Genomic DNA, 25,448 nt, shown 5'->3' on the forward strand with positions numbered 1-25,448 from the left:
TGATCCCAGGGCTTGAGGCCATGGACAAGACTTGTAGTCCTGTTCTGGATTAGTTGTAAAGGGCGGAGAGTGGAGGCAGGTAGATTTAGAATGAGGCTGTTACAGTAGTCCAACCTAGAAAGAACCAGGGTTTGGGAGACAGTGAGCTTCTGAGGGAAGGAGAGGAAAGGCAGAGTACCTCTAAGGAGGTGCAGTAAAAACTTTGACTTTTTGGAGACATCCGAGATGTGTGCAGAGAGGAAAAGTGTGGAGTCAAAGATGACTCCGAAGTTCTTAGCCCGCAGGTAGGGGTAGAAGGAGGGCCAATGGAGTGTGTTCTGCAATTCTGAAAAGTATATGTAAGGTTATTTTACTCACCTGTGAATTAGTTGTGCCTCTTCCCACAAATAATGCTGTTGCCTTCACTTAACTATTTTTTCTGAATATTAGTTTGTAAGTTCACTAACTGGGGTTTGCTTTCCCTGGTCTGTTTTATACAGATTCTAAAACATTCTTAGGTTCATACCTACCTTTAAGTTTCTGGTCGCTCATTTAAAATGTATATGGGTTTTACTTAACTTGAATAGCTGTGTGCCATCCTAAATAAGTTAGACAGTTATTGCTTACCTTGGTCTGTGTTCCACTGACATGAAAAACAACTGTAATAGCATATCACATTAGGTTTTACCTGCCGAGAATAGCTATGTTCCTTCTTAAAAAGTGTTCTGTAGGTGTAGCTGACCTTGTTGTGCCTGGTGCAAACCTAAATTAGCATAAAGAGTCTGTGTTCCACTGAGCTGAAAGGCAGCTGTAATTGTATATTACACCAAAAGGTAAATAACTGTGTGTTATCCTGAATGTGGTTATAGGTTTCTGCAGTCCCTTGAATGAGTGTTCCACTATTTAGAAAAGTGTTCTTGCCGGTTGCTTTACAAGTGATTCCTTAACTGAGTGTCATGGCACAACTGCTAGGGTATACTACCCTTGTATTACTGAAAGTAATGTATGGCTTTACTCCCCATGAATAGGTGTGGCCTATACTAAACATGTTTGATGAGGTCTGACTTGCATAGAAAGACTGTTAGTTTTTGAAACAATGTTTTGGCCTTGTTGGGCTTCCTCAGTGAGATGAAGATGAGCCTCTATAAGGCACAGTGAGCAAGGTGCCCACGACTGGATTTCCCTGGGTTACTTAGGGTGAAACCCCAAATCTTACAACTTAGGCAAGCATGTGGGGTGCTATTCTCCTGAGAATTAACATGTGACAAATACCCTGTTAAGTGGAATTTCTTCCACGCAGGAGGGTCAAGATGTGGACCCCTTGCTCACTGTGCTTATAGGGAGACAGCTTAATCTCACTGAGGAGGCCTGACTAGGCCAAAACACATGTCTGGGGTTGCTGTTGGTACTCTTGTTCAGAGGAGAATTGCCGAGTATTTCGGTGCTGGACTGCCCAAGTAGGTGGGACCAGACTGATATGCAAATGGATATTTCTCCTCTGTGAAAAGTACAGTGAGGTAAAAAGTGATTGTAGATCCTCCCTAGTGGGCACCTTCCCAGAGAACAGGTTATTTGGCCAGGTTTGTTCTCGGTTAGAGGGGCTTTCAGACCTATTTGTGAACCATCACATCCATGCCTGCTCCCCATTTTCAGCAAGTATAGGCTTCCAGAGAGGCTCCTGTGTCTGGTTATTTCTACAAATGTAAGTATAATCACGAAGAAGAAAGATGTTGATCCTGGTTAAGATTTGAAGTTTTCCTCTCCTCCATCTTACATAGTCTTATGAGGTTTTTAAGATTTGCTGCATAATTAAATGAGGACATCTTGCCATGCATAGTAACTGAAAGTACATGCGTGAACCAGGCCATATCTTGCATTTAATAGTTTTAGTGAAGGATGATTAGATAGTATTTCTTAGCTACTCTGGGCAGTTGCTTTGGATACATCTTGTGAGATGAAAATTCTGTGACCATTCCAAACAAGATACTCTATTTCTTTTGTCTTCTTCAAAATCAGTTGTGTATATTTAAGGAGTAGAAAAATGAGCATATTTCTTATGGTGCTCTGACTTTTTAAACCCAATTCTGTGTGCCCTTTGTATATTAAGGGTTGTAGAGGAGTGTAATTTAAGAATAGATGGCAAAAGAAAATTAAGAAAGAGAACAGCACCCCTTCCTTCGAGAAGACACATAACGTGTACATTATTTATATGAGTCCTATTTTCCAAATCTTCATTTTGTCTCTGAAGGGTAAGCATAGATTTTTCCAGATGAACAACTCGAGAGGCAAAATCTTCAGCTCCACCTACTCTTCTCTCCACCTCTTCAATTCGAGCTTTGAAATATGCCCATCGGTCATCCAGTTGTTGAAGTTTGATGTTTGTAGTTTCCATGAAGGGCAGTAATGCTCTTATTGCTAACAAAATGGCTTCCATATTAGCCTCCATTAGGACCTGAGCAGGAGGGGAGAAATCGCTCTTAGGCCTCTTTAAATTAGAAGTAGCCGCAACAGAGGCTTCTTTGTTCCCCACACCTTTTATAGAGCCTTTTTGAGATGCCATCATATGCAATTATTTGATTTTAAATGCAGATCTACAGTTGCCCCTTAAATAATGAATCAGTAGACTGTATTACCGTGTTATAGCAAATACATTTCTTGATAGCATGTGAGTGGCGGCTGCTGTTTATCAATAATCCAGAAAAAGCATATTTATAGTAATACATGTATGGACTTTTCTTCCCTTCAGCTCCTCATAGTATAGCCAACAATAAAAGGCAAAACTGTAATATTTAATTGGGTCCCAAATTGATGCTAATCAGTGATTAGAAGTACCTTTTTCCTTCAAGTTCCCATGAACTGCATCTGTTATAATGAATGGGTCTGTGCTGTGAAGAAATCAGACCTCTAGACACAGGATCGTATCCATATATGACATGCAGAGATTTCCCTGACAGAAGACACGGCTGCACATCACGGGACATCGCTGTGTCAGGCCTCACCTTCATCACAGCCAGGAAATGCTCACCAGATGTTGGAAAAGGTGCCACCCTCACTGCAAGCCTCACCATGGTGCCAGGTAAATCCAGAAGTATTTATATACTAAAATAACACTCTCTGGTTAAATATGAAATCATTCATGGCACGGGAGCACCGGATCAGCCCGCCATTTCATACAGTGTCAGACCATGCCCCCCACAGTTGCTCTTCTTTGTGCTACTATACATGCAACCTTCATGGGAATGGCTCTACCATATGTACTTGAGTGTTACTGTAAGTTATTTCTGACCAAAATTGACATCCCTGTTTTTCTAATAAACACAAATAAACAAATACAAATGATGCCTCTGCTCTGTCCCCTTTCTTGACCTGCAACAGAAACTATATGATGTCTTCGACCCTAGAAGTTACCATTAGTGAATCATTGTCCAAAGAACTGTTGTGTCTGTGCCAGGTGTGCTGACTGCTCAAAAGCCACAGCACGTCCCCAATAGCCCCTCCCTCCTACCAGGCCCCTCCCCTTTCTTCATTATCTGGGTATCAACAAAACAACTCTATTCTCAAAAGGGATCTATTCACAAATGTATCAGAGAAAGAAGTCATAGTTCTCCAGCCCGTGAAGCCCCACAGCACCTCTGGTACATGCCTTCTGGTGGTGGATGTAGTTGTGGAAGCTGAGTTCTTTGTTTTTGTCCCTTCTGTTTCCCTGAATTCAGAAGAAGAACATTGCTACTTCTGCTTTACGCGAATAAAGTGGATCATGTTCATGCAAATGGGACACCCAGAACGCACACTCTGGAATGTTCCCTTGAAGATATGTATCAAATAATGCTACCTACCACCTTGAAGCTCAGCTTAAGCACCCTACCAGAAACCCCAGCTGGAATAACTCAAAGATGGGGAGGGGTAGGTTCACTCCCTGTTAGACCAAAGAGCAAACCTTCTTTGATCTTATAAATGCTAGATCTTCCATCAAAAAGGTGGTGAGCGCCTACAATCTCGTTCAGATCAAGAAACATATTCTACAATATAGTTCGGACCAACAACCACATTCTATGAATAATCACTGAAACCTGGGGATCAAAATGTTTGACAAAGAATAGATACAATAAACTTGGTGGCGGACTAGTACTGGCATTCCCTCAAACTTATACATGCAGTAAAGTAGCTATACAGACGTTCAAGACCTTCAACTGTTTACTTATGAAGTGAACGCTTATTCCAAACTCAAAGATCATTATTCTCCTAGTCTATCATCCTCTGGGTTACAGCACTGGATGAATGGTTGAAACTGATAACAGCACTCAACCTCTATGCAACAAACTGTGGCACATGATTTAAATCTCTGGATTAATGACCCCAGTTACCCAAGAAGAGTAAGCACTACAACACAGACAAAGCATACACCTCTCTGATCATGGGCCCAACACACAGCCATAGGCACACATTATTTTCATGTAACCCCCTGCAGTGGATATAAAAATAATCTGAATGAATCCCTGGCACAAGAAGCTGAGTGGGGATCCAAAAAAGGAAAAAAATAAAAATAGTAAAACACCCTTGGGCTTGGCCGTGCGAGGGATCATTTACTCTAGAGAAAAGAAACGTTCAATTCGGCACGAGCGGAGCACCGGGCACAACGGTTTCAACCCCCTCAAAAGAGGGTTGACAGGTGCTCGGCTCTGTGCTGTTTCACCACCATTGCTCGGGCCCTTATGGTGGCACTCAGGGGAACGCCCAAGATCACCACTGCAACCAGGCACACCCTCCAGTCAACAAAGGGCCCCGGGCACTGCATAAACACCGGTGCTTCCCATAGCGGGGTGCACCCAATGTTTCAGCCGCAGGGACTTTGATGCTCCTCAGAGGGACAGCCTCAGGGTACCCCGTGGCGTGGTCTACCACCACCAAGATGTATCTGTTCCCTGAGCTGGTTTGAGGATCCAAAGGAAACACAATGTCCATGCCTATTCTCTCGAAAGACTGCCAAACCACAGGTAATGGAATTAAGGGGGTCTTTGTGGCACCACACCTGACTTGCCAGAAGCTTGACATGTTGGGCAGCAGTGGACAAATTCCTTAACCGTTGAGTTGATCTGCAGTCAGTTAAAATGTGCAGACAACCAGTCCGATGTCTTAGTCGCTCCCAAGTGACCCACTAAAGGAATTTGGTGAGCCAAATCTGAAAGAAACTTTCTGTGGCACTGGTGAATCACCAACCTTCTGGTGCCCTTGCCCTCAGAGTCTTTATGCTCACTGTACACAAGTCGATCCTCCCAGTACCCTTTGAACAGTACAGGGTCCTCGCCCTTAGCCTGCTACTCTGCCTGCTTCTGCAGCCCCACCAGAATGGAACACTATTTCTGGGTTGTGAAGAAGTCAGTCTGACCTGGGCCCTCAGCTGATGCAACCTCATCCAGCCTGGGCAGGCCTTTCATATCTGTGACCACCCGATCCTCCACCTCAGGTTCCGGTGCAGTGTCAGGCAACTCTGAAGTCACTGAGTCCCCTGCTACCAATGTGGGGTACTCAGTGGTACTGACCCCTCTCCCGCAGAAGTAGGTGACTCAGCAGTCTGTTGAACTGGACTAGGGGCTACCGGCCACATCGGTCCTTCAAACAAGCCCATTCGAAGCGCTTCAGGCTCTAAGGTTCAGAGAGTGTTCAATCTGGTGATCTCTTTGGCCCTCGATCGGGTAGCCGATGTGACTATCTCGAAGAAGATAATTGCCCAACAGATATGAAACAAGGATGAAGTCTTTTTGCCACTACACGGAGCGGATCGTTTCACCTCGCCACCTGAACTCTACTATCACCAAGGGGCACTTACTCTTTCCGTCCAACCCACTGATGCTACAATCAGGCCCATCAATATATTGTCCTGGTTGCACCCACTGCCGGGTGACAGCAGTGATGCTACCACAGTAGTTTTGTGTCCATTGAAATACACATGTTCTAAATACAGCTGAGTATTATTGGGAACTGGCATCTCTTCTGGAGAACCGGTACCGTTCCCACTCAGTGTAACCAATCCACATTCAGCCACTGTTTGGCCTACTGGGAAGTCCTCCTCTAGGAGGCATACACTAATGATGGCCTCTTCCATGAGTCCAACATTCACTATGGCTTGCTTGGTTAAGCCCTTGCAAGCAGGATCACCTTCCCTATGGCCCAACTCCTTATACACAAAACAACCTGTGGGTGGTGAGAACGCAGGTGTCCCAGTGCTCTTCTTTTCAGTGTCTACAGCTGAACTATGGCTTTGGGATTTCCCTTCATTATTTTGGGAACCTGACTTCGAAGAGGAGTGGGCTGGACCTTTGTCCTTGCCATCCTTGCTTACATTTTTGTCTGAAGATTTCTCTTCCGGTTTGGGTGTGCTCGCCTGATCCTTTTTCTGGACTCATAAACCTGTTGGCAGCCTTTGCAAGCTCCCTAGGGTCTCTGATAGTCTTGTCCACAAGATGCTGGTGTAGATAAACCTCACAATTCTTCAATACATGCTCAGACACAATCAAACTATACATCCCTTTAAATGTGTCAACTTGGTTACCAGCCACCCACCCGCTCAGATATTTCAACGACAAGTATGTGAACGCTTCAAATGTCTGCCCACTTTTCTTTTCGAGCTCTCTGAAGCTCTTGAGATACTGTTCCTGGATTTTACAGAACCTCCTGAGGAAGGCCGCCTTAGTGCTTTCATAAACGGGCCTTTCCTCAGGAGTTAATGTAAGAATTGCTTCAGATTCCTGGTGTCGGTAAGCGACTCATCAGGGCTGCACCCCACAGTACCTCGTCTACCTTCTGTAGCTGAAAAGCCAGTTCAAGCGCTTCAAACCAGTCAAAAATATCCTTCCCCACTTTGTAAGTCTGCACTAGGTTTTTGGGGATGTGCCGCAGGGGTTTATCCCAGGCACTCTGGTTTGAGTCACCACTGCTGCTTTCGCTAGAGGAGGATCTGTTGGCCTCCTTCTTCTCTTCAAGCACCAGCTTGGGCAGTTCTATGGCAGCCCTGTCCTGCTCTATGGTGACGTGGTCCCGCTGTTTCTGTTCCTCTTAAGCTAGTCTCCTCTCCTCGTGCAGGAGCTTTCTAGCTGCTACCTCATTAACAGCCGGAACAATTACTGGACCACTTAGAAAGTGTGCTGAGACGTAGGACCTGAGGGATACTGCACTAGCCCCTAACCTCACTGACTCTCTAGAATGTTGAGAAAGCATGCTTGCCCCACGGTGGGATGGTTGGTGAGAAACACTGCTCATGCTGTCTTCCTCGTCATCTTCCACTTCCCCCTCTGGAAGGTCTTTTCCATTTGGGTACACGGGGCGTAGCCCGTCTCCTGGAGTCTTCTCCCCAACTGCCCTTGCTTCTACCCAAGCTTGGAGGCTGGTCAGCCACTCAGGTTTATTAACCTTAGTGCTGAGAAGTCCCCTCTCTTGAAATAGGGCACGCAGGACATCCTTGGTCATGCCTTTCACAGTCTCCATGTCAAGATCCATGATTATTACAAATACCTAGCAGTGTCTAAACGTTGCCTGCAACAGTACTTTTATCATTGGGTGACTAAGCTGTGTGGAAGGCTCCAACTAGATTCGACCATTTGCCACCAACGTGTAGTTGGTACAGTAATGAATTGCAATAGTTCAAGGATACTTGCTTTCAATACAAAGGGAGCAATGGGTCATAAAATGTCACTAGGGGCCTTCAGAGAAGGACCAGTAGGACAGAACCGCAATGTACATTGTGGTTGTAGAAGTTCTTGGTGTTCGACAGGTTTGAGTGAGTTTCAGGGTGCTTTGCAGCTCCTGGAACAGAGTTCAAGACGGGAGACAGCTGCGGGCATCAGGTGGCATGCAGTTCGGCGAGCGAGGCTCTACAGACAGCTGCAGGCTGGCCTACATGGCAGCTCAGGGTCAGGAATCGTTGTCTCAGTTCTAGTCAGCAGGTCTGAAGCACTGGTCGAGGCATCTCGGATGATGTTAGTGACTGCGGCATCACAACAGTCAGTGGTGCAGTCAGTTGCAGCTTGAGAGGCTCGGATGGCTCGAAAATGTCCATTAAGGCGGAAGTCGGTAGATGTTTGTCGGTGTAATCCTCTGAGCTTCTTCACTGGGGTTTTGTCGTCCTTTAAGGCAAACGACCCAACGCGGAAGGCAGTGGTGCAGGCAACGCCCTTGTCCTTGGTTTGGTTCAGAGACTCTCTGGCACTTCCCACCTGGGAAGCTTGCTTGCAGTGGCTAGCAGGACATGCTACGTGCTGGCTGTGCACCAGTTCTGGAGCTGCTGGAAGATCCCCTGGATTCAGTATCTCCCTCTGTTCCCTGGGAGATGTTTAGGGGAGGGCTCCTGCTTCCCTCTTAGGAAATCCTGGCCCCTGTTCACTGACAGAAGCTGTTAGGCAGACTGTACCTTCAGCCAGGGCCCAAATGTTACTCCTTGAAAATTCTTTAGATGATCTGCTCAAAAGATGGGCTCAGCTCTCTTTTAAAGCCAAATGGGCCACAGTGATTGGTGTAGGATAAGCCTACCTTAATTAACCAATCCTGGGTCCACACCAACAATCTCCTATAAACTAGAGGTCTTAACCAAAGTGCTTTGCAACAGAAAAGGTAAAGGGGTGAAAAAAGCAATACTAAGTCCCACCCATCTTGCTGTCTGTTGTAGAACAAAGGGTCTCTTGTTAATGGAGCTCTCTGTGGTTCCTGATTAAGGCAGCAGATCTCCCTTGAAGCTGCAGCGAGAACAGACTTTCTATCTCCATCAATCCACATACTCGTACCTTCTGAATGGGGTCTACCTCCAGGAATGACTACTGTAAACATGCAGTCACAGACATGACACTACACTGCCATTGATACTGAGGGGTGGAAGCTGGCTTCAGGTTGACACAGTGCATATCAAAGGTTTTTGGGGTTTTCCTGTCTTTTGTTAACCTCTGCAGCCAGGCCCTATGTGGGGCTGGCCTGTTTGAAGTACACTCTATTAGTATGTTAATTATGTTAATTGCTGGCACCGTCTGCAGAGGGTAAACAAACGGAAAGGGTGGATCCATGGAGCCTTTGATATTTAATTAGGCTGTCCATGGCAGGAGGATGATTGTGACCCTCACCCTTCTTAGATGCACCATGTACTCCACCTGTCAGATCCCAACTAAATATGACAGGGGGGACGGTGCCTGTGGTTGTGTCCACCCAGAGTACATGGTCTATGTGTATGCGGTGAGCATAGGAAAATGTGTGCGGATTAGCACCACACATTTTCTAGAGGTTGATCTACCAACACTCAATTTCATTTAAAATTTTAAAAAATCCCAGGCGAGCGCACACCCACCGTGTGGATGGTTGAATTCCTCACAGGATGCAACTTGGTTGCTTCATCAGCACTTGATACTTGTTATAGTTTGTATGTTCAGGAGAGGGGACATTGATATGATGTCATTGGATTAAGTGATTCTATGACCTATCCCTGGCACTTTGCTTATTGCAGCCTTTAACTTCCCGCAGATACTTAGGGGGTCATTAGGAGTTTGGTGGTAATGGTAATACTGATGGTGGTGGTAAAATACCACCAGAATTACCATCCATAGGATTCAGGGTTGCAAGGTAAAGGAATACTGTCACAGGTAGTACTAGCTGGATTTAGATCAGAAAGTCTGCTACTTTTACCTGCACCACACAGATGCCAGTAGATATTTTTAAATACCCCCATTAATTTTGGTAAAATGTTTAACTGTTAGAAGGGACATAGCTATATTAAAAGGGGGTGAGGATGTGGACACCTGTCATGCCCCCCCTCACCATCCTTTGGTGCATTTATTAAATGCACAGTAGTGATATAAACCACCAATGTTTATTATATATTTCCTCCTTCACGCTGTAGATTGAAATGGGTAGACCTTTAAAAACAAAACACATACCTTTTAAGGTTATCATTGGCTGATGTGCTATTGCTGGGATACCATGGTTGGTATTCCAGCAATACCACCTCTACAATTGGTAAATTCTAATTCTAATTTGGGTGAATTTGCTGATCTACCACCGGCAGAGGTTGTATTTACCGCTGGTGGTATTTCTGCAAAAATCTCTGTTCAACTAATCACGAGGCCCTTAATATGCCGTGCTATAACGAGTTTTAAAAAACTGGTGTAAAACTTTGCTTTCATGTTTTGTGAAAGGGATGCCACCTAATTATCAGGTGCCGATGACCAAGTCCCCGCCATACTATAACCCTTTTTTGAAGGAATTGCGTGCCAGCATTAGGTACATCCTATGAGGAGGTCATGCACTGCTTCACTAACCAAGTCCCAGTTTGTTGCTTTAAGCATTTTTGAACAAAAACTGGTAATATTACATATAAAGTGTCCTGCTGTTAAAATGGTGCACAAGCATAGATACTGCATCTTATTTACTTCTTGGGTTAACACCCTTCCTGCATCACCAGTTGTATAGTCTCTTAACTGAAAAGTCCCGATTATTAAGACGTCCAGCACTCGGATGCCCCTCACAGACTTTACGAACTCTTAGCCATAGGCACAGTGATGTTGCAGTGGACATATTGCCTCGACAATATAGGCTTATAGACCAAAGGAGCGGGTCATTACAGCAAGGTAATGACCCACATCCGGCCATCAGTTGGGGAATGGTCATTATCCCAAGCATTAATGACCCCACCTGGGACCTATAACACTATTAGAATGTATTAGTTAAAGCAATATAGGTTTGAAGTTGTGATGGTGAAGTAAAAATCGATAATGTAATAGTAAGTAAAAGAAATGCATAAAGCATGTTAGTAAATTAAATGTGATTTTATCTTGTAATATTTATATAACAAGGTTATCTTCGTAAGGTGTGCATTTTAATTGTAATCTCTGTTGAACTCAAACAGGCTTAGCTTGGACGAGAAATAGATGTCTAAAAATGAACAGCTTGTCTATCCAAACATGAAAGTAGTGTTCCATGTTTTATATTTCGCCTTGCTGTGTTAAAATAGATTGTGACTGTTATGTTGATGGAGCAGTAGAAAAAGCGTGTCATTTTGAGAGAAATCTTGCTGGGAAATTGGATTACAGGAGGACGCTCAGAACGGGAACTTAATCACACGGTACAGCCCCCGCTCTGAGCCTCCTCGGAGCTGGAGGTCACCTTCTTCCCCCACAGGATACCAGATAAATTCACGCTCCCCGTGTCCCCTTGCCCTCCCCCCCACACTCACACCCTCTTTTCCAGATCTTCTCCCCCTCCCACACCCCCAAGGCACTTACCTGGCGCTGCTCTATCCCTGGCCACTACAACTAGTGTTCCTGGCGCGTCACCGACCTGGCAATGGCCACATTGGAAAGGGAGAAGGGACTACGTGTAGTTCCCTTCTCCCAGATCCATGGTGGCCATCTTGTTTTGTTTAAGTTGAGAAATAACGGTGGCCATCTTGTTTTGTTTAAGTTGAGAAATAGTGAACGCCTCATACAACATGCCGGGGTACTAATACCCCAGTAATGCCCCCCATGTTCATGTAATATTGCTTAAATATGAAACTATACCATTTTGTGTAGCCCCCAGATTGTCCAATGGGATTGCCAGCCTTTGGAACTTCCTGATTGGCTGCAAGATGCCATTACAACATCTCCCGGTTGCTAATGAGAGTTACGACCCACTTCAGTATAATTTCTTTCTTGCTTGCCTCTGCTGTGATGGACAGGCATCCCACTCTGCTTTCAAGTAGAGCTGTGTGATATGGACACTTGGATCTTATGAACTGTATTGTGACCACCAATGCATTGCACAAAATGCTTGAACCAACCACCTGTACATCTATAATGTTTAAAGCACATACCTGACAACTGTAGGGAACAATTCAGCAGCATAGACATAGCATGCGGAAAAGGAGCACGCTATCAAGAATTTCCCGAGCACGGCAAGTACCGTAATTACAACAGGAAAATCTAGAGGATAAATAAGACAAGACATATCATTAGCTTCTGAAAATGATGAATGATTGGAAGGACCATATTCACACATTCACATACAGATAGTACAGAGTGGTCGAAGTGAGCAGGAACTGAGTGCCACTAGTTTTATTGTTTTCTGTTAACAGTGCCACTACTTTTTACAACTTTTTTGAAATCAAAGCAACCCTATTTGGTTTACCACCACCACAGCAGTCAAAGCTAAACGGAAATCTGGTTGACCATTCAACAAAACCTGGATGGCATCTAAGCATGGGTATCCTCTAGCCGCTTTCATCTAAGCCAAGGGTGGTCCTGCAAACACTGATAAGGAATCGCTTCTCAAACCCCACCTCTGCCTGATTTTCGGAACACGTGACATTGTTGTTTCGGGTTAACTGCTTACATGTTAGAGATGATAAAGGTCCAAGCTGTTCATGACGGTTTTAAAAAAGAATATTATGTGGACACGTGGAATTTGCCCCTTCATGCCACTGAAGAAGTGTGTAGCTGTAGTAGGAGCCTCGGTGACGCGTCACTGGGACTGCTGCAAACTATGCATTTCAGGAGGATCTCTCAATGGGACTCATTTGCAGGTTCCTGGTGGCTCAGAATTGCCTGGATTGTGGACCTAGGAAAATAGATGATGTCCAGGCTGCTTCCAGAAACCTACTGTGGCTTCCAGGAGAATAGAATTCGGCTGCAATGTTTTGAATCATCTTCAAATGCATTCATGGTGCTGCTCCTGCCTACCCTAATGATTGCATCGCACGGTACATTCTCAAGGTGCACCCTTTGGTCTGTGCCCACTCAGACCAGAAGAAGTAACATACTTTCAGTTTTGTCAGTCAGGCTTTGGAATGCATTTACAAATTCTGATTATGACAGCGTTTGTTTTTCTAATTTCAGCCCTTGTTAAAGCAGCATCTGTTCAGGTAGGCGTGACTAAAAGCAAATGATTTTGTAATGGCGATGTTTAAATGTTCCAAATGACTGACCAACGGAGAAAGTAATGTAAAACAATACAAATACCCGTTCCACCGGATCTGTGTGATCACTGCGGCCACACATAATTGCGACGGCCGAAAATGCTGACTATTTTATTTTTATTAAACCCCCTTTACACCACATATATTACTATAATATCCCATAACCCCCCACATATATATGTGGTGTAATTGTGAGGGTGACATTTTGGGCCATTACCATTCCACCCACTTGGCTGTCAAGCTGCCCCAGCCGCATGTCCCTGACACATGTTGCACCTTGCTGCCGCCTGCCCTGACCTTCGAGGGGTCACAGTTCCGCAACCTTTTTTTTGGCACGCTTCCACCACTGATGGTACATTGCAGTAATGTCAGTGGTGTTGGGCGAAACTTCAAAAGTCTGATGTATTGAAATTATCTTGTAGAATGGGGGGGAGGGGCTTTGCTAAAGAGGTGATAGGCAGGTGTTCAGGAAATCCTAAAACCAGTAAGTATTGTGTCAAAGGTGTGTGCATCTCACATTTGTGAGAGCAAAAGGTGTGAGAATGACAAGTCTTGTTGAAGGGCAGTAATGAAGGCCCCCATTATGAGTTGAGTTGGCCAGTGTAGCCAAAAACAGTGGTATTGCAGTGGATACTAATTACTGCTGCATTACCTCACTGCTGAACTATGGGTTTTGAGGTAGGGTGAAGGAAAAACCTCCAGCAAAATACGGAAGATAATTCCACGACCTTACTGCCAAAAAACGGCAATCTCGGCGGAATTACCTATGGACTCTGTAAATGGGGACTAACACTGCCATACTGCTACTTGTATTCCAGCAGTAATTCCGCCGAACCACGTGGTGGTAACAGTAAATCTGTTTAGTGGTATCTCGGTGGATTTCCCGCCCAGATTTCACTAAACCCATAATAAGGCCCTTAAAATGTGCTATTCAGAACGCTGTTTAGAAGTTGGATAACTCATGTCGTGATCAGCGTGCAGAAATATTTTAAACAATGTTTGCATAAAAAGTATTTTCTGGTTACAGCACGCAGATATTTCATATTTTACTCATGTTGTTTTACCATTACAAACCACACATAGACTCGCACAACAGCACACAACGACTACCAACCATAAAACACCCCAGGCCCAGCCAACAGACCCACCGGGCTGAGGCTGCCAACAGCACATCATTGCTCTCTTGCACTTTTCCAGCGTATTCCCACTAACTCACCCCTCCCACCCTTTTTCAGAGCTGCCAGAGCGCAAGGGGGCCACTCCGGTGGTAATAGTGTGCGGTACAAATATCCATTAACATTAACATTACCATTACCACCATCATGTTGGTAGTCTTGTTAGCAGTTGTTTTTTGGCAAAATTCTGCATGTGGTAATGGAGTTTTATGAGCGAAATCCACCCAGCTCCTAATAAGGGCCTAAGCATGATTAACCACGATCAAGACGTTGAGTGGCCAATATATGTGATTTATTGACTTCTAGCTCAATTCCACAAGGCCCTCCTCAGTGGTCTTAAGATGGTGGAGCTTTTGTTTTTCGCCAGTGATGCCCTTCTAGAAATCCTTCCTAACTTTTATTTGATGGTTCTGGGCAATGCAGTCTGTCGCGCCCCCATTTAGAGTTGGGCGCGTGGTGTTGAAGTGGTGCTGAATCTGGCTCTCCACTCACCACCTTAGTCATAGCTGCAGTGTGAATGGCGATCCTCACAGCAGAGTCCCTCTCCCATTTGCCTTACACACATATTCCCGCTGCCCATTGGCGAAACAGGCAGGGAGGTTGGAATGGAAAATTAACCTTATGTATTAACCTTTAAGCAGTCCCATTACAAACTTTAATAAGAAATGTATTGTACTTCCATTTTGATTTCTTCAGCTTTGGATAATATGTGGGATTCCTGTGGAAGAGAGGTGTGACCTGTGGGCAATAGTATCGCTATGCACATCCCGTTGAAACACATGGTGGTCAAAAATCACATTAATCTGTCAATGCAAACCAATGTCCTGAGAAAAGGAGTCCTTTACAACTTTTCAAAATAAGTGATTCAGCATTGAGGCCATACAAATGGGGAAAGAGCGCTATATAAATAACCAAATACAATACAATTGCTGCACAATAAATGAGATACATGAATTCTAAGTTGAATTATTGACAAATAATCATGTTAAATAGTCCAGGTGAATTATTGACTAATAAATGGGCTCGTTGTTGAACAATCTATTTCTGTGTTCTATGGGAGATTGTTATTATGTATCACCTACATATTAATATAAGCATTATAATACAAAGAATCCATCAGCTGAATTCTCTTATTTGATGGCAATCCTCCAACTTTAGTTCCAAGGCAGACCAAAAGCATGTATCTTAAGGGGTTGTGCGTTGTAGTTAAACCCACCAGACAGGACGAGAACTAGAAAATGTTCACAGCTAAAGCTTGAGAGATTCAAAACCTAGTTTGCGTAACGTCCATTGAATATACATATCTTTGCTGACAAGACATAACGTGTATTTAAACATGCAGTTCTATTTGGACTTTTCGTTACTCAAATGGATATCAAGTTACTCTGTCTTCTTGTTGCTGCCCTCCTGATTGCCAGCCCCGATAGCTCCAGGCAGCAGTTAGTTAAGAGATAGCCTATTTGCCTGGATTTGGGAAGCTAATGTCCACTTCTAAACATGGGACCTCTGGATTCCTCCTGACACATACATGTATAAACAGTTGCGCACAAGGCATCTACCTTGTATGTATTCATTATGGAATGGTGGGGGTTAGGGTTCGAGGTGTGTGTGTGTGTGTGTGTGTGTGTGTGCGTCTGTGCAATGATCTATTCTCCATAAGAGAGAGATTTCATGGGTTGTATATGCTCAGAGCTACTGCTGCTGAACTATTGCAATGTGATTTTAGCAGCAGGCCTGGACGCAGTGCACCCCCAGTATAGGACTCCATTTTGTCAGTGGTTGTGACTTGTTACGTCTGTGGCAGTACTAGCCTTTTGGCTGCAGATATCCATGCTAGAAGTTGGTCCTGAAATGCTACATTATTTTCTAATGTTTCCTCTGTAAAGACTCGCTCCCTGCCCTGGAAATGCCCATGGGCAGGGCCGGTCTTACAACAGATTGCACCCCAGGCGGGAAGCATCGTTGGCGCCCCCGTGCCCCGACCTGTGATCTCATGCATGTGTTATGGGCTGAGGAGCGGGAGTGGGGACTATGAGTTAACAAAATGGTCAATTCTGGCATCTGCTGAATTTCATGAACCTCAGAAAACAGCAATAAGAGGGTCAAACCCCAACAGGCCTGGTTATGTTAGTCTGCTTTTGCTCTTCATTTTTAGAAACAATTACCAGTTTGCTGCTCTGACTCAGGTCAGAGAATCAGCAATTTCAGATCTACACTAATGTCATTCGTATGACCTCAAACATTTAGCCACTCTTAAAAGGTGATGAACTGGTCTTGAACAGTATTACTCAAACCTCCAAGAACAAGCACCAGCAACAGACCCACCGATAGCTGTACAAGCCCGTCTATCTCAGCATTAAAATACATGCATTTATGCAAGATGTATTGCATCAAATATTTCACGGGAAGTTAAATATATTTAGGAGGTACACACGTAAAGAATATCACTACTCCATGTGAGTTGTAAAGTCTACTTTAAACATATGCAGAGAGTTAACGTGCATGTACAATTCAAAATAGCTCCCAATGTTAATGTTGGAGAGGTGGCTTTCTAAAATTATGACATTACAATGTGGACTTTACATTGAACCACACTGCAGTGCATTACCGTGGTAGAGAAATGGCAGTTCGAGTATTGGGGTTTGTTTCGCTCATGCTTGTGAACTCTCAAAATTCTTAAATGTTTTTTTCGTGATCACTCATTTTAGCTTCCGACAGCACCATGAAACTGTAAAATCGCAAGGAAAAATGATGTTTACCATCCCAACATAAAAACAAAAAAAACAAAAATTCTTAAAGGGTGGAAGATGACCTTTTCTTGGGACTCGTTAAGTTTACTTTTTGCAAATAACTAGTCGCATGCTGCTTGAATAACAGCGGCCCTTGCACATTGTGCAGTGTATAGACGAATTTCATTTCAAGGGACTTGGAGTACTGCAGGTAGCAGGGGAAGCATCTCCAGTGTACCCCAAGCGTAGTGGCTTTGCCCTCCACCCTCACCCCCCAGCCTTGCAGCCCTGCGCTTTTTCACATTCTCCATTATAGTAAAGCACATTGTCCCGAGCTTGGGAGAGAAATGGACTATGCAGAAGGAGCTTCCTCCCCAGGGTGTGTTTACCTGCTAGTGTATTAAATGCAGAAATGGGTGGCATCAAGAGCCCCACACTCTGAAACATATTTTGCACACTGGTTGGTCACACGACAGAAAGTGTGAGCAGGTGATTCCCTAACACTTGAACCATTCTTTAGAGACCTGGCTTTGATTAATGTGGCGTTAGCTAGTCATGGCCATTTCCCAGCGTTTGTGTTAAAGGAGATCAGAAGCTACACCGTGCAGGGTATTTTAAAGGCATGAATTGATGTTACAGCATGTCGCCCCCAATGGAACAAAGAAAGTGAAGCATGCATCCTGCAAGTCTGGGTATTTGCATTATACGGAAGGCGGACCAACCGTCCACAGAGACGGTTTCTACTGTAGTTGCTGAGTCGCTTTCCCAAGCCAGCTGCTGTGCAGACTTTGCTCAGTTTTTGGTCGAGCGCCTGCGTCCATCCTTAACACCATCATTCACAAGGTGCGTTCGTGTAGGTGTTTGTTTATCTCGTTAGACTAACGTGATTGCTATTCCAAACAAAAGAAACACAACGACAAAGAAGATTATAAGACAAGTATGAGCGAACAGTGAAATGTATGAAACTCTTCCACTAAAAAAAAGTCAGCAGTGCATGCCCAGGAAAGTGGAAACGATGAACAATATGCTCAGGAGCGGAAACTAAGGGGGCGTATTCACCCCCAAACTGGCCCAAGCATGGTACTGGCCCCCAGGCACTCGCCCTCGAAGTGATTTTGGCCCGGCCAATGGACCGACCAATCCAACCCTGCTGGAACGTGCAACTGTCTAAGATCTTCTGACAGTGACACTCTGCCCAGGTCTTCCGAAAACCGGCCTTTTGATCTACTGAGGAGAGTCCACCACCAGTGCTCGCTTCCTTTTTCATGACTACTTGAGCCTTGACAAAAGTGTCTAGCTTTGTGGCCTCCAGAGGCTGTTCTTGGAGGGCCCAGTCATCTCTGCAATACCATTTTAAAATTAATAAAATGCCTATGCAGCAATAGGCCTCACCTGCGAGAACGGGAGGAAAGAAGTGTGCGTGCCTCAGCAGGCTGTAGTTACTGCCAGGTTTCCTGAAACAAGGCCAATCAGCGAGGGCAGGATGCAGCAACTGTTTGTATTTGCTGATTCTGCTGCTGCTTGGCAGTGTGTGCTTGTGATGGGAACAAATTCAGGATTTAGTGACCCACTCGCTCCTCTTTTCTGTAATGGCCGGGGCCGACAACACCATCCAGCCCCAATCAATCCACACTTCAGTGTCAGTGCCTGCCCATAGCCTGGAGAAGGGCACACCGCACGTGCGCCCGTGGGCCTGTCTGGCGCCAGCAGCGCCGGCGCCACCCGGGGCCAGGGGAAGGTAATAAAGCAACAAATGTTGCTAATTTATTTGCCAATTGCCCTGCCCTGCCTGAGGGCCGAGGCCAGGCCCGTTTCTTGGCCTGTGCGAGGCGGGCAACTGCCCGGGGTGCAATAGCCCCGGGGGGGGCAATTGCCTTGGTCCCTGGAGCCTCTGGAGGGGATGGAATTCCCCAGTTTGTGGGGCCGCGCATTGACGTGGGGAAAGTTCCGCAGGTCAGGTGCTGACGCTGCCCCTTCCGACTGTAATGTCACGTAGTATAAAGTACGTGACATTACAGAAGTCAGAGGCTTCCTCTGACCACTTTCATAGCGCTTGGGGTGGGGGGCATAAGCACACCAATAAAAACACTTTAGGTCCCCCTGCAGCTAAGACCAGCCCCTTCCATCACAATGCCGGCAGGAAACTGCTAATGGTGGCCCATTAGTCACTAAATGGTTTCGTGCTGGCATTGAGATGGGAGGGGAGGTGCAGTGGGCTGTGGGGAGTGGGCGTGCCTTGCAGGGACGCACCGTGGGCCCCGACACGGTACAAGCAGAGACCCGTTTGGGCCCATGGTGAGTCCCTGCAAGCCCAGAAAATGGCCAAAATAATAGTTTAAAGTAGCGCAATTTCTTTCATGTCGCTTCTTTTCCAAACTATATATCAATTACACTTTAAACCACTTCCATGGCACTGGTGATGAGTTACTTCACTATGCGGCTAATAGTTTTGAGCAGTGTTGCTGAGCAAATATTCTTTTAAACTACGAACCGGTTTATTTATTTATTTATGCAATGTTTGTCGAGTACATGGAGACGGATAATTTATTTATTTATACAATGTTTGTCGGATACCTGTATCCGACACACATTGCATAAATAAATAAATATGCAGGTACCCGACAAACATTGCATGAATAAATAAATAATCCTGGTCCATGAATCCTTACAACAGTCAAGTCTTTACTGTATCAAAGCATACACTTGATTCCCATTCAAAGAATGTTAAAGTGATTGTTTATTGGGTTCAGGTGTCTCCTTGTCATTCCCCTTTTGGCTTAGGTTGCCTCCAAACCCCCTTCAGCATCTTGTGTTCTTTGTTGGTTGTATATCCTGCATCCTGTGCCATATTCATGGTCTCTTGGTTGGTGTGCCCAGTCCTCATTATCTGCAGCCTAAGTAGGACTGGGGCATAAAATTGTCTTGGGCACCAGTGAAAAAGTTTCCCACTGTTGCAAAAGGCAATTCATTCCTTGTGTGGCGGACTGTTTGACTTTGGGTAGGAGTTCTTTAACGGTGTAGTTTGAGAATGGCGCGCAGGGTGCAGTGGGAGTAGTGCGTGGGGTGCGGTGGGAGTGGTGCGCAGTGGGAGTGGAGCGCGGGGTGCAGTGGGAGTGGCGCATGGGATGGGGTGTGAGGGGGGGCATTCCTAGTGTTTCGCCCTGGGAACCAAATGGACAAGAAACTGCCCTGGCCTAGGCCACAGCCTGCAGCAGTGCCAGTGGTAGAATACAAGTGTAACACGTTCGTTTCCTAACATTACAAAAATGAACAGGCACATTCATTTTTATAATGTTAGGAAACGAACGTGTTACATGTGTATTCTAGCACTGGCACTGTAGACTGCTGGTGCAGCGCCCCCTACAGGCTGACTGACGCAAAGACTGGCCCTGCCCATGGGTGCCGATTCACAAAGGCTGATCACAAATCTAGGAGGCCAGAGTGTGCATCAAAGTTCTGTGGGCAGCCAGGACATGTCACATATGAGGCCTGCCTGTTGTGGTAGGGCCAGGCACCCAGTGCAGTTGTTGAGTAGGCCAGCCTCCGTAAAAGCAAAGTATTCAGAATGACCTTGACAGATATCTTTGTGTTGACTCCCAAAAGCCAGGGGGATTATGGGAAGTGGCCCCAGAACCCTTCACACAGGTAAGTGTTGGGGGGCACACGCCATCCAGTGCGTCATACTGAGGTATCACTTTGAGCAGTCTGTCAGGAGCCTTTGGGCCAGCATGGCAGCAAAGGATGGCAGGGGCCAGTTTCTTCTCCAAGGTCATTGATATCCGTGTGGCACTGAAGTGGGATTAAATCAGGCCTCCTGGGGGCATGAGACCAGCATAGAAATTAAGCACTGGGTGCATTGTGCCCCGGCTAGGGATATCCAGACCTTGGTCGCAAGTGAAGAGACAAGAGCAGCAGGTGAAGGTAACGGGTACAGGAGAGAGAGAGGTTAAATGCACATTAAATATATATATATTGGTGAGAAAGAGGGGTGTGGAGTGGGTTCGTGATAGTCTGCAGGCCTGCAGAGTCTGCTTAGAATGATACAAGCAGAGCATGCACTGATCAGGAAAGGGAACACCCCTTAATGTGTGAATCATTCTCAGTCGTCACCACCAGCCAACCTTCCAGCTTGCAAGGACACGTTGCATGGATCTCAGGTTACTTCATGTTGAAAAGCCAGACTGCACATGAGTATTCCCCTACCGTCGCTGTTATGGGACATCTCAACATAGCAACTTCCCACAGCCCAGTGACAGAAGCATTGCCTATGCTGGAGCCCAGTGCTATCCTGCTAGCCTGCTTCTGAATGTAAGGCAAGCATGTACGATAAGTCATTTGTATCTGAGGCTCCCCTGCCTTGTCATCTGCACTGGATCATGACAGTACTAAAAAAAGAACGTGGCCTTTTGCCATCTTCTTTCTTCCTCATGATTAGGCTAGTTTGGTCAAATCCAATTACAATACCCCTAAAAGAAAAGGTCCCTTCTCTGGGTTTATTTAAACAATTCCAAAAATGTCCACTAGATGGCAGGAGATCCTTTTCTAGAACGGGTAGTTGACCTGATTGACCGCACCTGGATGATGTGACGTTTCCCTGTGCTTCTCTATTGCTTGTTTTTTTTTCTTCTCCTCCATGTCTTCTGTGTTGATGACTGTGCTTCATTCGAGTAGCTTATGGACTCACACTGGTACATTCCATGGGACAGCAACTGTCCCATGGACTGTAAATATTGCCATGCATTAGATACTAACACACTTGCCAATGTTAATATGTACCACACCTTAGAGAGAACTGTGAAGATTAACCTGTGCTGCATCTAGATGGACTGTGAATGTTAGCAGATGCCACACATAGATAGTATTGTGAAAGTCAGCATGTGCCACACTTAGATGGATCTTGAATGTTAGGAAGTCTCACACTCAGAACTGCAAACATTAACCTGTATCGCATCTTGACAGGACTGTGAACATTAGCATCTGCCACACTTAGATGGAATTGTGAAGCTTAGCAAGTGCCACACTTAGAATTGTGAATAGTAGCCTGCGTTGCATCTAGATAGGACTGTGAATGTTAGCATCTGCCACACTTAGATGGAACTGTGAAGGTTAGCAAATGCCACACCTAGAATTGTGAACATTAGCCTGCGTCGCATCTAGACAGGACTGTGAATGTTAGCATCTGCCACACTTAGACGGAATTGTGAAGGTTAGCAAGTGCCACACCTAGAATTGTGAACATTAGCCTGCGTCGCATCTAGCCAGGACTGTGAATGTTAGCATCTGCCACACTTAGACGGAATTGTGAAGGTTAGCAAGTGCCACACCTAGAATTGTGAACATTAGCCTGCGTCGCATCTAGCCAGGACTGTGAATGTTAGCATCTGCCACACTTAGACGGAATTGAGAAGCTTAGCAAGTGCCACACTTAGAATTGTGAACAGTAGCCTGTGTCGCATCTAGACAGGACTGTGAATGTTAGCATTGCCACACTTAGATGGAACTGTGAAGGTTAGCAAATGCCACACCTAGAATTGTGAACATTAGCCTGCGTCGCATCTAGACAGGACTGTGAATGTTAGCATCTGCCACACTTAGACGGAATTGTGAAGGTTAGCAAGTGCCACACCTAGAATTGTGAACATTAGCCTGCGTCGCATCTAGCCAGGACTGTGAATGTTAGCATCTGCCACACTTAGACGGAATTGTGAAGGTTAGCAAGTGCCACACCTAGAATTGTGAACATTAGCCTGTGTCGCATCTAGCCAGGACTGTGAATGTTAGCATCTGCCACACTTAGACGGAATTGAGAAGCTTAGCAAGTGCCACACTTAGAATTGTGAACAGTAGCCTGTGTCGCATCTAGACAGGACTGTGAATGTTAGCATTGCCACACTTAGATGGAACTGTGAAGGTTAGCAAATGCCACACCTAGAATTGTGAACATTAGCCTGCGTCGCATCTAGACAGGACTGTGAATGTTAGCATTGCCACACTTAGATGGAACTGTGATGGTTAACAAATGCCACACCTAGAATTGTGAACATTAGCCTGCGTCGCATCTAGACAGGACTGTGAATGTTAGCATTGCCACACTTAGACGGAACTGTGAAGGTTAGCAAATGCCACACCTAGAATTGAGAACATTAGCCTGCGTCGCATCTAGACAGGACTGTGAATGTTAGCATTGCCACACTTAGATGGAACTGTGAAGGTTAACAAATGCCACACCTAGAATTGTGAACATTAGCCTGCGTCGCATCTAGACAGGACTGTGAATGTTAGCATTGCCACACTTAGATGGAACTGTGAAGGTTAACAAATGCCACACCTAGAATTGAGAACATTAGCCTGCGTCGCATCTTGATAGGACTGTGAACATTAGTATCTGCCACACTTAGATAAAATTTGAATGTTAGCATGTCCAACACTTAGATGGAATGGTGACCAGTAGCCTGCGTCGCATCTAAACAGGATTGCGAATGTTAGCATTTGCCACACTTAGACAGAATTGTGAATATTAGCATGTTAAATATCGTATAACCCACTAACCAAAAATACTTAACACCTCTACATACATATCTCACTCAAAAAACTCACACAACCATCTCTCGCACAACAACCCGCACGCACTTCACAACACTGCAACAACACATAAGCCGCACCAAAAGCATGCGTGGACTGACATCGATCCAATACACGCATCAAAGCTCAGCACGCGGTCTATACCGAGTTGAAGCTCCCAAAAAAACCCACTCCTCTCACTATCCTACTCCCTCTTCATCTTACTAACCCATCCCACCTTCTCATTTGCAGATCCGCCAGAGCGCCTGGGGAACAACTCCGTTGGTGACGGTGCGCAGTACAAATACCTTTAACATTTAACATTTAACAGCAGGATCAGCGTTGATGGCCCCATGCTGCTGCCCAATCCATTGAGTTGTGCCAATCCTGAAGGCAAAAGGTCACAAGCTTACCCAGGAATGTTTTGGGTTTTGGGGCCAGCCTGTTTTGCATAACAGATTGTTCATTGGTCAGAATTAGGGCTCTGATCAACAAGCAGAGAGACAGGGCCGTGGGTCAGTAGGAGCATTACATTGGGCTTCTGTCGCCCAATTGTAACACGTGGAGGGTGTATCACTGAGCTTAGGTTGTGCAGCTCGTTCGCAGAGCCAGTAAAATCTATGGGTTTTTTATTGCAACAAAATTGTTTATTGAAGGTCAATTTTTCGAAAATCATAGATCTCCGCCTTTTCTCCCTTTCCTCATGTGCAGGGTTGAAGCGACCAGAATCGGCATCCGAAATGAGGACAGTTAGCGAGAGCAAGGGGGTGGGGGGGGGGTGACAGACTAACGTTGGAGCAGCTTGGTTCATTTGTGAACTTTGCTGGTCAGTGCACAGCATGGCCGGCCTTAGGGCAGGGCGGGCGACCGCCCGGGTGCCATTAGCCGCCTCAGCGCGCCAGCTCAGAGGAGTCTTTCAAGGGCTCCCCCAAACTGGCGTAGTGAGGGAAAGCGCGGCAGGCGCCTTATTGTTATTAAATGTGCCCGTGGCAGCGGGGTGCATTTAATAACAATAGGGTGCTGATGCTTTTGCATCAGCACCCTATTGAGATTATTACCTCCCCGCTCCGATGCCGGAGCCAGGTGGTTTTCATTCGCTCATGCATTAGCATGAGGGCCCTGTTCCAATGATTAACTCCCTGCTCAGGCGCCGGTCCGGGGAGGTAAAATACAAATTGGCACCCTCTCACCCCGCTCCCGACATTGACCAGGGGCGCAAGAGGGAGGGGGGCACATTTTTCCTAAACCGCCCGGTGCGCTGGTGCTGCGAAGGCCACCACTGGTGCACAGTAAGTCTGTGCATAGATGCTGTCCGGGGTCCGTCGCTTCTTCATAGTTTTCTGTCTTTAAAGTTTAACAGTGAACATCACTAACATTCCTTTTACTGAGGACAGCAGTTCTGAAGGGTCATTCACACAGAGATGTGTGTGGCAGGGGCTGCATTTTTCCCTATGGAACCAGGGGACTTAAGTTGCATTCACCTGACCCCCTGCAAATGGCTCCATCACCATGAGCCTTCGGTCCTTCTTTTGGAAAAATAAGTAGTGCAAACAAACAGTTTAGCTCCATCGTTGTGTACTGTATTGATCACAGACCCACATTTTCAGAACAGCTGTGAGAAAGAGACCATTGCTCTGCCGGAAGTCATAGGGCCTCAATACGAGTTTGGAGGTAAACCGGGTACCGGGTCCGGGTCCCAAAAATAGGGAATTACCGGGCCATGCTGGCTTTAGCAGGCCCGGTAATTCCCATTCTCGGGACCCGGACCCGGTACATCCCCATTCCCAATTGAGCCCCTATAGGGCTCAATGAGAATGGGGAGGATGCTAACAACGGGCCCGTTAACGACGGGCCCAGTGTTAGCATCCTGGTCTGCTAGCAGGTGCTGCTAAGGACGTCTGGTCTGACCAAGCGTCCAGAGCGGCACCCGCGAGCAGACCTGGGATTGAGGCGGTAGAGTGATAACGGCACATAGAGATGAAGTCATGTTAAAGGAGCCGCAAACACCTCCTTGACCTAGGTGTAAAAGTGTCATTCACTGCCTCCATTTTTCTTTAGCCTTCAACTAACTGTGCCTCC

The 25,448-nt window shown here is 45.8% G+C and overlaps 1 protein-coding gene across 1 annotated transcript in view; it reads right to left on the reverse strand.

Annotated features, from left to right (window-relative positions):
- Window positions 1-25,448, reverse strand: part of LOC138569620 (solute carrier family 22 member 13-like) — a 371,351-nt gene that overhangs the window by 79,607 nt on the left and 266,296 nt on the right. The window contains exon 8 of the mRNA XM_069647751.1: window positions 11,804-11,912. Coding sequence (XP_069503852.1) covers window positions 11,804-11,912 — 109 coding nt within the window. The remainder of the gene's footprint in view (window positions 1-11,803; window positions 11,913-25,448) is intronic.

The sequence above is a fragment of the Ambystoma mexicanum genome, chromosome 2q (assembly GCF_040938575.1).
Source record: "Ambystoma mexicanum isolate Mex_15411 chromosome 2q, UKY_AmexF1_1, whole genome shotgun sequence".
Lineage (NCBI taxonomy): Eukaryota > Metazoa > Chordata > Amphibia > Caudata > Ambystomatidae > Ambystoma > Ambystoma mexicanum.